Source organism: Galendromus occidentalis, unplaced genomic scaffold (genome assembly GCF_000255335.2).
Source record: "Galendromus occidentalis unplaced genomic scaffold, Mocc_1.1 scf7180000075543, whole genome shotgun sequence".
Lineage (NCBI taxonomy): Eukaryota > Metazoa > Arthropoda > Arachnida > Mesostigmata > Phytoseiidae > Galendromus > Galendromus occidentalis.
Window position 1 is genome coordinate 145,430 of NW_003803533.1, and position 14,798 is coordinate 160,227.

Sequence of the window (14,798 nt, forward strand, 5' to 3'; positions counted from 1 at the left end):
CCCCCCCCCCCCTCGTGCGCGCCTCTGACTGAGGGATCCGCGTTTCCGGCTCCTTCGCGAAAGACCCCCAGCGGAGACGGAATGCATATCGACCCCGGGGTCTCGCATCGATCACAAGAAAGCGTCCGAAAGCGAGCAGCTTCGAGAGCATTTTTCGACTCATTCCGCCACGATCAGTCTGGTCCCGAAATGCGCTCTCCATGCCGCCTTGTATTTATGTTGACGTGGATGATGAGACAAGAGGTTAGTCAATTTCCACACTCCTCGCTGAATCTAGGGTAATGCATGGAACCCTCTCCACTCGAAGTGAAATTCTCTGATTGTGCGAGTGCCTTTCTCTGTACGACACACACAAGGCTACCAAGTATGGGTCACTTCAAGGTGAGTGCGGATCCGATAGATCCGGTGAACGCCACCAATGGTACGTTCAGAGTGAACGTGTCGATCCACGTCCATAGCATATCCGATCTCGATAATATTCGTCAGGTCAGTCTCTACACCAGAACCATCTATAATAGTTAATTCAGAGATATTGAGTGCGAGCTAATGTCCTAGATGCGATCGATCCGAAACGAAGGGAATTCCGTTTCCAGAAGTTCCAGATGGACTCCACCGTCAGTCAATATTATTTCCTGACTGAAACGGCGGGTAGTGAAACATACGATTACGTTCTAAGTAGAATTCCTCAATCTGCGCTGAACAAATCTGTCTCAGACGGCACATGGGTCGTAGTCCCCTACCCTTACGTAAGGACTTGAAATCTGGCTTCAATTACTGCGACTTGCAAGGGATTTCACTCGGAGAGCATTCCGGGATTCAGGATATCCTGGAAAGTTCTCAGAATCGGGAGTCCCTCATTCAGATCGAAGACTTTTGGAGGCCGGAGTTGCTCTGCATGGAAGCCTCGTCCCTGCAGCTCCAATCTGTGATAGAGAAACCTGTGACATTGTCCATGAAATTGATCGATGGGGCCCTCCTGATGAAGCTGGAGCAGAAGAAGAGACTCACTATCGATTGTGCTGCTTGTCTCAAGTCAGTCATATGTACATCCACTGAGCCAGAGATTATCCATCATCCCATTCATAAGGCATCCGGTTTCGTGATATTGAGCTCTCGTCATATCATTAGCGGTCCTCCCTACTGGTTTCCGGGCTCCTGGACAGAATTGCGAACATCATTCGACTTGCAGGTATTATCCCATGAACGCGTGTGGCTGTAGGGTGGAATGTTTCAACTTGATCAATCCGGTGAGATTTGAGGTTGAAATGACTGGGTGACAGCGACCTGCCTTTCTCAAAAAAGCGGAAAACCGCTACGTCCACAAAATGGCCCATCATCTCCGGAACGGAGGACGTGTTCGTCGACGGATATCATTACCATGCGCTCATTCCCGGGAAGGATTATTATTTATTATGAAGGAAATTAAGCTATCTCTCCAAACGCCGTCCCAGGTCGACGTATTCTGGCAGGAGCGGGAGGAAACGTACGCGAATTCGTTGTGGTTCACCGGAGCAACTCGGCTGATCAACAATTTCGTCTCCTTGACATTTTGTGACACTCGAACGAAACGCTCCGGTCAGTAAGCGTCTCGAGCTTCCCACAGTCCGATTTATCGTTGTCCGGTGAGTATCGCTGATCTCGTCATGAAAGGAGCGTTGAATTTCCAGGTAGAGGGCTCTGCTTCAGGGTCAGCTTCTCGCCGATCGTGAGTTCGATCGTCCTCTCCACATTGCTCCCCGTCGTTCTTCTAGTTGTAGCCTCTATCGGCACCTCATTCATGAGCGTCAACTCCGTGATTGAGCGGATCAGTGTGTCGAGCGTGCTTCTCCAATCCATTCTCACCCTCTACATTCAGGTCATTGCTTGAAATAACAGTCCCAATCGGAAATTAGGTACTTTCTTTAGCAAAGAACCACCGCGCATGATCTGAGCTTGTTCCTAGCTTACCAGATTTCTAATCGGAGGCTTCAATTCCGGAAACAGTCGCGGTTGAGCATACCCCCCGTTCCCCATATCACTGTGATTGACGTCTTCCTCTTGGTGTCAGCCTTTATCGTGATCTTGACCATTCTACAAAGTGTGGCGGTGAGAATTCTCGTCCAACGCAAAGCTCTGTACGACCTCAGCCAGCTCAGTGAGGCGACGCCTCCACTGCGCGAGAAATGCAACGCCGCAGGGGGATCGGGCGCGCTGCGACGGAAGTCAAAAAAATCAGCCATCACGACTCCCTTAGTGAGAACTTTCTTCCGATACTCCCTCAAGGTGGGTTTGTGGCGGAGCAAAATAATCCTTGAATCATCACACGAGATACATTCTCCCGTTCTATCCATCGCCTTGCAGCGCCCACCGTATCCTGCCGCCAAGTTCAACCGGAATGCCAGCCGTGCATTATCGTCTTTTTATATCATTTTCGTTCCTTTGTTCTGGATGTCGGCCGTGTACGTCGCCACACTACCACGCATGCCTCCAAAACCGACTGCCTAATGAGACCTTCCGTGAGGCATAACCTCGTGAATCTAGGGTTATTAAGAAAATTATGATCATTCCCCGACAAGCTATTAAATGTCTCAATAGAGCGCGCTGAATCTCATGATGAAGGCAGGGGTCGACTTCACGGATTAAGTTCCTTTGCCAGACGTCTCCGGTTCTGCAGCGAAGCGCAGGACATTTTCCTCTATGAGCTACGAGAATTTTCGTTTGCGTGAACAGGCTCGTTCATTTGAGAAAAAGAAAAAATATTTCGGCGGAGGGGTGGAAGATGAGCAGAAAAAACATCAACTTGCATACCGGGGGATCATTCCGCGATTCCGCAACCGCCGAATCACCTGTGCGCCGAAATTGGAGGGAGAAAGAGCCGAAAAACGGCTCACAAAGGAAGTGATTAGGGAATTCTTCAGGAGCAGCATTCGCGCTCCGGGACGCCCCGCTCGGGGATTCATTATTTTAATGAAGAATATCGATTTAATGCTTAGTACTCGCATGTATACCCCGAAAGGATTCTGAGCATTCGGACTCTCGCGCATCCACGCGGTCTGAAGACATCGTAGAAGGGTTCCGCCCGGCATTGGGACGTCCTCGCTATGGTTTCAGTGATTAAGAGTCCCTTGAGCTTGTCTATGATGGTAGATGAGAGATGGAGCGCTGCTCGTGAAATTTTTAGGGCGAGAAATAATTACCACGGATTGCCTTGCTTGCCTCCAGTGAAGTATGTCTGTAACGGGTCAGATATACATAGCTTATTATCAAAGATCAGCTCTTCGCAAAACTTAGGCCTCGATTTCGATCTGTGAAGCTCTCACGCTCCAAATATTTCGTGAAACTAATTTCGATTCAGAGGTACTATCTAGCGAGCGCGCGTGACTACTGGGTAAACTGTTTCAATTCGATTCACCCTCAAGGTCTATTTACACTGATACAGGTAAGATTAGATAGGGGCCTGATATGTATACGAAGGGAAAACTTCCGTGTAGTAGTAGTAGTATCTTCACGTGTTGTTAGTCCCCGGAGTCAGCAATATTTCGCTTTTATAATGCTTACGTTTCTTATTGGTGACGCGATTTCACCGAGAATATGACTCCCTTCGGAAATCATGATCCGTACGTCTCTTAATCAGGTCAACGTGTTCTGGCAGGAGGAGGGAACGGAAAAGAGCCTCTTATGGCTCACAGGAGCAAGGCGGCTGAGCGCCAACGCCCTTCTCCTTGACATACAGCACAGCGTGTGCGAAACGCTCTACAGTTCACCCTCTGGTGAAAGGTTCCCCCGGAGAAAAAGCTGTTCCCAGGTTCAACCATGAGCATGTGACGTCTGTAGCCTCCACTGCTCGTGAGTAGATCTCATTCACAAGTGAGGGCTCTATGTCCGACTCAGATTCTCGTCGATTATGAGTTCGACTGTTAAGGGACTAAGACAATTAGCGTATCAAGCGCGCATTTTTCTCCAATCGATAGTCACTCTCGGCATTCAGATCATCGCCAAACATCAGAGCTGTCTTTATTTCTCCGATCGCCCACCAGCGTGAAGTCTCCTTGCGCGGAAGGACCAAAGCTCGCATCTGGAAATCGCTCTCTCTCTCTATCGAAATAGTTATGATTTCTTCCGAGATTTCCGTAAGCTTCCTCCGGACAATGACAGGCGGACGTTTCCTGAACTGCCGCGGACATAGGGACCCAAGGACTCTCGATCCCTTCAATCGGGCGATTCCGCAGACGTCGAGCGCACATCATGAGATACCCGTCATTCACAAAGATCGCGTCCTCACTGGATATGGCCGCTTGACTATCGGCGGTCGGAAGCAGACCGTACTCATCGGAGCTTTGGAGAGCTATGATCAAGGCATTGAAGATCGAGCTCCAAACCGGAGCCTAGCTGAAGACCACGATATATTTTTTCTGCCCTTTTCATTACGACTAATCGGATTCTCAATGAGAATCGAACTCCTCGCACACAAGACGGTCGTAAGAAAGTGACTCTGTTTTCCTGAGGCGACGAGCTTTAGCCTAAACAATTAGTCACGAGCTGACTCATCTCGTGTTGAGCCACTATGTCTCTCCCTGCATACGTATGTTCGATAGACTCGTGGACTTGACCCTCTCCATTTTCCTTTCTCGAAATTCTCTATCTGTTACCCCAGGGCTTTCCGAACGAATGCTCCACTGGCGCCAAAACGGTGTTTTCGTCCATGTTTCGTCTTTCCCATCCAACCCCTCGCTGGATCCTCAACTCGTAGAGCGTTGAGGACGCAGAAGGCTGGGCGAACGATTGCAACGCTCGGAAGGGTCTTTGAGCCTGGGTCCCCTTCTTCTTCAGATCAGGCGCGTGCCCAAGAATTTTCTTCGGAGGGGGGGGGGCAGGGCCATTGTCTTGGTAGGGGCTAACTACCGATGATGATGAGCCTCAACATGGATCTCTATAGGCCAGAAAGAGATCCCAAGGGGGGCATGGCCCCCTCGGCTCCCCCCTGGGTACGCCACTGCTTCAGATCCGCACGTATGGGTGGAATCAGCCTTGGCAATTATCTGCAGGATCGCGGATCCTCCTCCCGGCTTATGCGCTCGTAGGTTTTCGAATCTGCCGACACTGGAGCCGGTACCGTGTACCTATACTAGCTCTGCCCGTAGCAGTCGCTCCCATGGGCCGATCAAGTTCAACTGTCTGTCTCAACTCTCTGCATCCCCCACATGCGCTTTTGCTCACTCCCCCTGGTGTACTACACTGATCGTTCTGTGATCGTCAAGGACCTCTAAGGACGCTCAAATCAATCCGAGTTGCGATGAGAATCGCAATGAGTCGGAATCTCGAAAGCTGCGGCTAATGAGACAGCAGTGCCAATCATCACCGAGACAAGAGACTCGAATGTCAGGCGCCTCGTTGCACTGAGCAACCTCCTTGAATAAGGTAGCTGTATGTTCTGAGACTCGGCAGATAGGCTCGAGCGGGACTCGCTTTGAGATACACAAGCAGATCGGCCCACTATTTGGCTGGACACGACGCCTTGACATTGAGAGCCGGTGAGTTCGTGAGCAGGCACCCGCGCACTCACCAAGTCGTGCATTGCCAGGTGAACCTCGTTCTCTCCCATTGTTTTTCTCGACGAAAGATCACTCACAAGATTCTGCCTTGACTCTATATCTCTGAAGGATAACCGGTTCGGGCGGGATAGAAGGGGCGTTATTTTTATTTACTCACAACAAGCTTTGATGAGTGAACCATACAAAAATATAATCATCTGGATAAATCGAGAAGTTGACGCATTTAGATGTCTGCACCGGTGTGCACTAAGAGATGCATGCCGTCTTGCAGCTCGCTGTGCAATTTGTCCTTATCCACGGTGTCTGGCAAACGGAATTCCTTCACGAGATCCATTTTCGTATACACAGACCCATCGTCGTTCCGCTGCTCATGTGAAGCGCTCACGTTGAGCTTGGTACCGTGGGTCCGAACCTCGACGTCCTCGGGACTGAATCCGCTCAAATCCACTCGGTAGGTGCTCGCCGGGAACACGATATCCTCACGCTCAACGTAACTTCCGCCGTTTTGTATCTTCAAAATGGTGTCGGTATCGAGAAAACGTTCACATTCCGGATAATCCTGAACGAACTCGTCCCACTCCTGAGACAGGTCGTCTTTCCCAGCCGCGAAGGATTCCTGGTCGAACTCCTTGACTTCACAAGTTTCTTTGGCTTCGCTGTACTTCATGAGGGGAGCCATTTTCGCCGGCAGAATGTGCCGAACCGGATGATCGCCGAGCTGCCGACAAGCGAGCACCGCACCGCTCGACTCCATGACGAGCTCTGGAAGTCGGAATGTCTGAACACAAGTGTCTCTCGTTGCTGTATGAGCCTGCAAGGGCGCCGAGAGAGGGTGGTCAGGTATGAGTCAAGGCCGGCTTCTGGCGCGCACTGCGTGATGCAATGTCCCCATTCCTTCCTAAAGGCTTTCTTCAGAAACCTGGATCACTCTCGCGTTGGCCGAGCTTGCCCGACCACGTCATACCATGAGATACCACGCGCTCGTCCCTGGCAGTCCCGGCGATGAATGAGGCACAACAAGAAACCAAGGAAGAAGAAAACTGGAGTTATGGGCTCTCACTCTTGCGAGATCACAACACTAGAGTTCAACGCAGCGTCTGTCGAACGTTCGATGGGCGGATGTCATGGACCCTGCTCTAGTCCGTCTAGACGCGACATGAGGCATGCCTGGGAAATGTTTCTGTTCAGCCGGAACTTCGCGCAGTGAGGAAAATTCGTTCGAAATCGCTTCCTAGAAGCGCTGCTCTCTTGAACTCTAGACCCGAGCACACGGATGCCCATAGAATGCTCTCAGATCCGCCACCAATTGCACAATCATTTTATTTTTAGCGCTGATTCGCTTGATTCGATAGGGCGCTTGCCCGAAAGACATTAGCGCTGGCCCACGAACCCATTCCGAGATAACAATAGCTTTGTTTCTACCCGATCAGCTCTCAGGAACAGGCTCGGGATCGCTTCAAATCATGCCTATTAAAAATTGAATGATTGAATAATTTACTCATTCATTCATTTCCATTGATTACTTCCTCGATCGCCATTTTGGTATTCATCCTGAAAATCATCCATCATTCGTTCGAATAAAATGTCGAACTGTATTTTGCGAACTCGCTTCCACTGCTTGTTGAAATATGAGATCTCTCAATCGGGTGGATTCTACTTTTAGCTCAGGTCCGTGAAACATCCCCACAACCACGAGTTGACAAATGGGTCTGAGCCAATCTTCATACTGATGTTGTCGAAGACTCTGCGAACGCAGGAACTGAGTGGCTCAACGACTCTGCTGACTGACTGGCTGTCTCGAGCCTCAAATCTCGCTTAGGCATGGAATTCGCTTACGCTTCCACCGATGATGGTGTGATTACGACAAACTGAGCGTGGGAAACGATGAAGCTTGCACTATCTGGCCTGTAGCTCGAAAGCCTTTCTGGAAGTATTCCAAGCATGAAGTCAGGCAATGACTACTGATGCCAGAAAGTCACCCAAGCCCGCTGTCTGACAAATAATTATTTTTTCTCACCTCACATTCCACGATTTCACTCAACACGTGTGATTGTTGAGCAGAATTCTCTCGGCACAGCCATGCTTTCTTTTCTTATCTTATTAGCTCATACACGCTTCCGTTGCGCGTTAGCTAAGCGATCTCGACTCAGAAACGGCAGAAATATATTTTCATGAAAATTTTTATTCCGTCGCGATCTTCCAAAGAATCTTAGCTTGTACCGGACGAGCTACGAATCTCCTCCATTTTGGAGAAGGACAAATATCGCTGATGGGTCACCGGCTCCCCAATCGCTTGGAATCGTCAACCCGGTGAGTCCGCGGCAATCGCTCGGCAGAGATCTTGAAACCCGATGCGGAAGAATAGATGATTGTCGATTGCATTGCTATTCTGTCCATACCCACTCACTGCTTTTGTTCATCGGTGAGTTTGCTTTGAAGAACTGCTTCCAATTACGAGAGAAGCAGAGCGAGCTATTTCTTGGATTAGAAGGAGCGTTCCTAAGTCTGCCGTCTCCGATTCCTAATGATCGTGTTTTCCCCCGTTGTCGTGCTGATCGGCTCAACTTTCGGACGGCCGTCCCACTTTTTGATGTTCTGCCTGACCGAAACGAGTTCTCCGGAGGAATTGAAATGAAATCTACAGATACGTCCACATCCGAGTCAGGCGGTCGAACATGTGTTTTCTATTGGCTCGCTTCTTGCTCCGGAAGGCGCTGAATCCACCGCTGCACAGGCTCTGCCCCTAAAACAGACCCATATGCTCCGAGAGGAGTGCTATGAAGCTGCAATCCGAGTTCTGAAGAATAATGCTCATGTCTGTTTGAAATAAAACCCGTGAAGAAGAGGGTGATCGATCCATAGAAGGAGGTATCAAAGCTGCCTCTGCTCCGATTCTAATGTCTGCTCCACTCTCTTTCTCTCCGCTTTTTGTACCGGCAAGGGCAAAATCCTCTCGCGTGCTTCTTGCCTCGTCCGTCCGTCCGTCGATCCATTGGTTCGGTCGCTCCCTCGCTCGCGCTGGCAACATCCCACCAGTCAATAAGTGAAGGGCCGGCGTGTGACGTCAGTGCGCCAGTATTCGTGGATCGCATGTGACTGTGAGCCGGGTACGCGCACTACTCATCTCGGCTTGTGAGCATTTGCAAACACCTGTTCGGCCACCTGTACTGACATGGATGCGAGCCCGTCCCCTCGCTGCTTACTCTCGTTGTGAACATTGTGTAGGTTTTTGTGATCCGTGGAGAACGGGACGGGGATCCCGCCCGAGGTCCAGATGAAGCTCCGGGAAGAATGATGTCGGCGAACCTCAGAAATCGCCCCGCACTCACAATGGTCTTGTGCTTTTGGTTGAGTTTGATGTTGTGGGCGCCTTATGGAATTCTCGAAGCTCGTCCGGCGCTATCGGACGTGCATTCCTCCACGGATTTATTAGAAAACGTCGCGCGCAGAAGTCGCGGCGAATCTTCACCGAAACCGAAGTCGGCGGACCTCCCGGAGAGCGACAAGGTCGATGCTCGCATCAAACGGAGGAACTCTTTGCTACACCAAATCTCAAACGTCAAGGCCTCTATCGATGATCCGGACAATGCGTCGGTGACAACGAGCAAAAAAACCAACGTTTTAGGCAACGTCTTCATTTCGGTGAAAACTACTCGTCAGAACCACCGAGTCAGATTGCCTGCAATACTTCAAACGTGGTTCCAGCTCGCTAGAGAACAGGTGAGCTGTGCTGTACATGAACAATTCGCTTCTGGATGGCGATGTCGTAAAAGTCTGTTGATCTTTGCAACCGCTATATTTCCGGGAGTTATCAGATGCGGCCAAAAATCGTGACTTCGAATTAGCGAAGGAGTCGCATGTAGAATTTGATTGATAAAGTCACGCATTAATTCCGAATGGGAGCGTGATCAACTCCCAACTATCGGGTGCACACCCGAAGATGAAACCTTGAACATCATAATCTAATTTACGCGGCTGAATCTCCACGAAAAACAGAAAAGTCGGCGACACCCATAATGATTCCTTGGAAACGTTGAGCAGGTCGAGAAGAAAGCGGAAATATCCCGGCTGAAGGTTGAATGGCTCGATATTTTTCGTCGTTTCGAGTCCGGAGCGAGAAAAGAGCTGAATTGGCAGAGAGTCGAATAGAAAGTTCTCACGACGCGGTAGAGACTGTCAAGGGTCGGGTTACGTCCCAGAGCGTTCCGACAAACCGTACGGGGAAAACAAACGCAGAATACGGTCTCAGTCGATATGGTTTCCCGGACTGAGTGACTCTCTCGGAAAGCCAACTCTGCATCCCTGAGTATCGACCGTGCCGGCGTTTGTTTTCGTGCTTATCGAGTCTCTGTTAGATGGAACGCAGAGTCGGCTTCGGAGCGGCGTTCCGATCAGGGATCGATATCCCGACTCGTGACAGTCCCCGAGCACAGAAAAACTTGGTGGAATGGGAAATTCAGCTTCATAGCTATTTGAACTCGGCGCTTTCGAAATCTGCAGAAAATTAGAATCTAGGGCAGGGGAGACGCGATCGAGCCGGAATCAACTACAATCTACAATGCACGGCGATCGTCGATTCCGGAGTCGAAAACACCAATCGCTGCTCGGATGAATTTGTTTCCTCCGATTTCTCCCTGGCTCGTGCGGTCGACGGTAGTCTTCTCAAGAGTCGATAATCGCTGATAAGAGAGGCCTGGTGGCCACCACTCGAACGGAGTCTGTAGGCTACAAGACGTGTGCTACTGCGCGAGGGTGACAAGCGTGGTCAAATTGAGATCCTCTTTGGCAAACCGGCGATCTCTCGCCAATCCTCTGCGGTGAGGTCGATTACGGCAGAGGGATGGATTCCGGGAATTTCTACCAACGGAAAGAAAAATCCGATGCTTCATTTTATCCGAAACTCCTTCCAAAAAGTCGGCGCCGCGGTTATTTACCCGGAAAAAACGAACGCACGCTTTTTCTATGCTGCTTGCCGAAGCTCATGGTTGGTTCTCTTCGTTTTCAGACATATTTCTTCACTGACGCAGAAGATGCCGAAGTCTCGCGTGCCAGCGGTCAGTACTTACAGCGCTGTCGATAGATAGATAAATAGATGGATCGAAGAAGAAATGGGAGAGACCGACAGAGAAACACAACGCTAGTCGAACACAACGACCGATACAAGCGCATACAGAGAGCCGATCCCATGTATTTTTCTGGTCGTGGTGGTCGTCCACAGAATATCCGATACGTCGGTCGGTCCGAATCATTGAATGCAGACCATCGCAACTCGCAACGAGAGCCGAAAATAATGTTACGATTAAATTCGGGACGAACAAGCCCGGAATCATCAATAAATATCTGCTTATCCAGGTGGTCATCTCGTGATGACGGGCTGCGCATCAGGACACACTCGTCAGGCGCTCAGCTGTAAAATGAATTCCGAATTCGATGCCTTCGTTCTCAGTGCCAAAGAGTGAGTCTCAACTCCATTCCTTCTCGTCTAGAGCTAGCAGGTCGGTTTCCGGTGGTCTCATCTCGAAGAAGGGCCATGGCTCCAAAGCCAGTCTCCCTGCAAAAAAAAGCGCTCCACCGCAGATCGGATCCGACATTGTAAAGGGTTCCAGGGCGAAGCAAACGGGATATTTTTCCTAATGCAAGCCGCGATGCGTTCACATATTCAATTCCTGATTCGCCGATTCTTCGCGACCATTACGTGGAGAGATGGGTCACTCTGACACTGGGTTTATCTTCTTCTGAATTTGTGTAGGATCTTGGAGTTTCACTCCTCTTCGTCCTCGAGCTAGACGGCAGCCCCTGTGAGATGCCTTTCTGGATTTGTCTGACTGAGAATTCTGTCTATTAAAATTGTTCAGGTGGTGGTGCCATTTCGACGACGACAATTACGTGAATGTAGTTTCCCTGGAGAAAACGCTCAAATCCTTCAACTCTTCCGAGCTCTGGTATTTGGGCAGGGACTCGATACGACCGACGATTGATCTGACCACGAAACAGTGGGTGAGTAATTTCTGTTTTGCGTCGATTATTATCAGCGTACTCGAGAATGTCCAGCTCGCTTCTCGTCCGACCAACGCCATTATCGATTCTCTCTCGAAAATCCCGGATCACACAGCAGATGAATTCATACTTACATTAGACAAGATCTGCATCAACATTACACCGTCATGGATGTCCTCAGCCATTCGCTGGAGCCTATGACCGCAGCTTATGAACTCCTACTAGCCGCCTTCTGGGATGGGGAGCTCGACTGCAGCATGAAGCCGATCCCGGAGAAACCCTTGGAAGTCACGACGCAGCCTTGTTTCTTTCGCGTTCGATGCTGTGAGCTTTACCATCCGGCTCATTCTCTGAAAGGGCTTCTTGTTTTTCCAGGGCGACGTTCGATTCCGGTTCGCAACCGGAGGAGCAGGATTCTGCATCAGCAGGGCGCTGGCCAACGAGATGAAGCCACACGCATTGTAAGTTACCATAATTTCTGGCCGAAGCTACCGGTTTTCTATTCTGTTTCGTGAGAAGCGAGCTCTCTCCTCCGATCTCTTCCGCACCCTAATCGTGACGAGCGTTGCTGGGGAATCTCACGCGAATCACTTCTGTGTTATCTTCTGATGAATTAGCTTCTGATTCCTGATCCATGACACGCGCTGGTTTTTCCCATTGAAATCTTGTCGGAAATGTCGGCGGAGGGTCATGAGTTGGGCTCAACTTTCATCGCGGCTTTTCAGGCGGGAATTCGCGGCATCTGTCGCGGCATCCGCGGCTCTCGTAGACCCTCTATAGAAAACGCCCGGTATTGCAAAGGGAAATCGCGGTCACGGTCGCGGACCACGACGAAACTCGAGCCCTTATCATGAGTCATGAAAACCCCTGCCTGGTGTCCGTACTTCCGGATCGATGAGTGACCGATCCGAAAGCGTTTCCGATTGGTAGTCGAGAAGGAGGATGATCTTCAGGAGCGAGCTTTCCTCGGATTTCATGGTCTGAGTGGCGTATGAAATCTCCGTCCGAGAAATCCCATCAAGATGGTGGAATATTATTTTCCGAAAATTTCTGCGGATCCTTGATATCCTTGCCCGTGGAGACGTGAACCCATCTGCATCTCCGTTACAAACTGCCTATTTATATGCCGAAGCGTGCGCATCTCGGCGCTGACTGAGACCGATGAAGACATTTGGAAAGGGTGAAGCGACTCGATAGCAACAGTTACCGAGCCGAGACAGAAAACGGGAGGTTTCCACGCCTGATTCCGAGGTGACATTCCACAGTTGTCTCCAAAGATTCCGCTCGTGCAGTCTTCCTATCTGAGTCGACATTTCGATTCGAAGATTCGATTCAATTAGGCGTCTGAGGTTCCTTTATAAGCTTGGAGCCGGTTTTTCAGTTTGTCTCCGAACAGATCGCAGTCGCGTGGGCTGGCAGACGTCTCTGTGACCGTCCAACGATGGGGCCCCGAAGAATGTCCAGAAGATCAGTGAAGATCAAACATTACATGAAAAGATGGCCGGGATTATTATTTAGCGCTTGCCGCCGAGCAGAGACCTATTCTTCGCCTCTGAATCCGGCTTTCAGTCCGTGCTCCCCCTTGGAGAATTGTCTTCCCGAGAGGCTCTCGATCAATTTCTTAGCTGCAATTTAAAGCCGCGTTCGGGCTGAAAGACTTCAGTCGATACTTGATACATCTCTGCGCTGGAGAGCCATTTGGAGGAACCCGCACACGCCGTCGGAGGATGAGCGGACCCTCCAAGCGAGATCAATCAACAGATGATTTCTACCGAACATTCTATTGTCCCGGCACGGCATATCGATCTGCTCACAGAGCAAGTTGTTATCCCCATCACAAGACGAACAAGAGTCCGCTGTCGTAGGCGTACCTGAGCTTGGGGGTAGTCCTCGAAACGCGAACGCAATGCCCGTAGGAAATTTGTCCAGCACATTCGAAATCCGCGATCCTTGAGAACAGAGCGCGTGTGCTTTCCTTTCCGCAAAGCATTCGTTCAAACGTCTCGTGTGGTTGAGTTGTAAACCGCTGTATCCGCTCAACGTCGAATCACAGCATACTCTTCTACTGTTTCAGCAAAGGTCGTCTGAGGGAGCTTTCGGAAGAAATCCGGCTGCCTGATGACGTCACCGTGGGCTTCTTGGTAGAGGTGAGTTCGACTGCTCTCCAGGACAGCTCTCGTTCCCTGATCGCAAACTCATGGTCTCTTTAAATTCCCATCACGGTTCGAGAAAGCCTTCTATAGCTCGACGAACTTCTTAATGGGCGCAAGACGTCGTCTGGGAACATACTCAGAGCTCTTCCCGGGAGCATTTCGGGATCGCCTAACTCACGAATGTTGTGTGTTCCTGCTTCAGGTCATCGTCGGAGCCAAACTGACCGCTCTGCCGAATTTCCACTCTCATCTCGAAGAAATGCTTCTCATTCGGAAGCCTCTACGAAACCAAATTAGCTTGAGCTACAACTCGAAAAGGAAGAACTTCGTGCCCGTCGAACAGCTCTTGCCAAGAGATCCGACCAGGTAAGCTACGGAAAATCCCCAGCCATATTGGCTGACGGAGCCTTTGCTTCTCGTACCTCGTGAAGTGGAGGGGAGGCGGTGTCACAGCCCGCTGAAAAAATATTTTGCAGGTTCCTGTCGATACACTGCGAGATATTCCGCGAGCTTCCCACGTGCAAACGCTTCCGGAGGCGGCGGTAGCTCATCAAGGGAGTTTCTCATTCGGGCGAAGAACTATTCGGTCCCCTATCAGACGAGGGCTTCGGACCTCGCAACGGGTTCTCGTTCCGAAATCGACCGGGAAGTCGAGGACTCTCTCCTCCAGAGCTGAACGATCCTCGCCCCCAACGATTTGTGATTTGTGAAACTAGATCGCAAGTCGCGTGTAAAGCTTTCGGAAAGATGTCGATGTATATATCTCCCAGAGTTCAATTGTCATTGATGGCTGTTCTCTCTGAATCGACGCGCGAATTTTGTGAATAAAGAACACTGTGATATCGGAGCGGCACGCTTGCTTTCAAGCCGATGAGCGATAGCATCGAGCCATGAGCGAGACTCATTGTTGGATGGATGAGGAATCCATGGAGGGAGGAACAATAAGAAGAATGCCAGATCGATTCACCGAAAGCTCTAAATTACGTCTTCCGATCATGAAAGATTTCCTGATCCATTCCTCCGTGAGTTCAGTCTCTGCAAAGTTAGAGGTTATGTACTTGCGCCGCGGCTCATATCTCCCCGCAGATAGAAGGGAAATTTCCAGTGTGATTCGGCG

General features: G+C 50.3%; 3 protein-coding genes across 3 annotated transcripts; 2 read left to right on the forward strand and 1 right to left on the reverse strand.

The window, feature by feature from the left end:
- Positions 1-366: 366 nt before the first annotated feature.
- On the forward strand, positions 367-2,484 carry LOC108863994 (gamma-aminobutyric acid receptor subunit beta-4-like). Its single transcript, XM_018638816.1, has 8 exons — positions 367-486; positions 594-746; positions 863-1,032; positions 1,190-1,247; positions 1,452-1,575; positions 1,668-1,855; positions 1,984-2,262; positions 2,341-2,484. The coding sequence occupies exons 1-8, from the start codon at positions 367-369 to the stop codon at positions 2,482-2,484; spliced, it is 1,236 nt and encodes a 411-aa protein (XP_018494332.1).
- A 3,221-nt stretch (positions 2,485-5,705) lies between these two features.
- LOC100904346 (uncharacterized) lies at positions 5,706-6,289 on the reverse strand. Its single transcript, XM_003737403.2, has one exon. The coding sequence runs from the start codon at positions 6,283-6,285 to the stop codon at positions 5,755-5,757; it is 531 nt and encodes a 176-aa protein (XP_003737451.1). The 5' UTR covers positions 6,286-6,289; the 3' UTR covers positions 5,706-5,754.
- Positions 6,290-8,861: 2,572 nt separating this feature from the next.
- LOC100906383 (fringe glycosyltransferase) lies at positions 8,862-14,528 on the forward strand. Its single transcript, XM_003737416.1, has 8 exons — positions 8,862-9,251; positions 10,537-10,585; positions 10,884-10,986; positions 11,387-11,528; positions 11,904-11,989; positions 13,603-13,675; positions 13,884-14,047; positions 14,158-14,528. Exons 1-8 carry the CDS (start codon positions 8,862-8,864, stop codon positions 14,225-14,227), a joined length of 1,077 nt encoding a protein of 358 aa, XP_003737464.1. The 3' UTR covers positions 14,228-14,528.
- Positions 14,529-14,798: the final 270 nt, after the last annotated feature.

Coding starts and splice junctions, on each gene's coding strand:
- LOC108863994 (XM_018638816.1), top strand. CDS start 367: ATGGGTCACTTCAAGGTGAGTGCGGATCCGATAGATCCGGTGAACGCC. Junction 1,033..1,189: donor GATTGTGCTGCTTGTCTCAA/GTCAGTCATATG, acceptor TTCGACTTGCAG/GTATTATCCCATGAACGCGT. Junction 1,248..1,451: donor GTTTCAACTTGATCAATCCG/GTGAGATTTGAG, acceptor ACGCCGTCCCAG/GTCGACGTATTCTGGCAGGA.
- LOC100904346 (XM_003737403.2), bottom strand. CDS start 6,285: ATGGAGTCGAGCGGTGCGGTGCTCGCTTGTCGGCAGCTCGGCGATCAT.
- LOC100906383 (XM_003737416.1), top strand. CDS start 8,862: ATGGTCTTGTGCTTTTGGTTGAGTTTGATGTTGTGGGCGCCTTATGGA. Junction 11,529..11,903: donor ATCTGACCACGAAACAGTGG/GTGAGTAATTTC, acceptor TTGTTTTTCCAG/GGCGACGTTCGATTCCGGTT. Junction 11,990..13,602: donor GAGATGAAGCCACACGCATT/GTAAGTTACCAT, acceptor CTACTGTTTCAG/CAAAGGTCGTCTGAGGGAGC.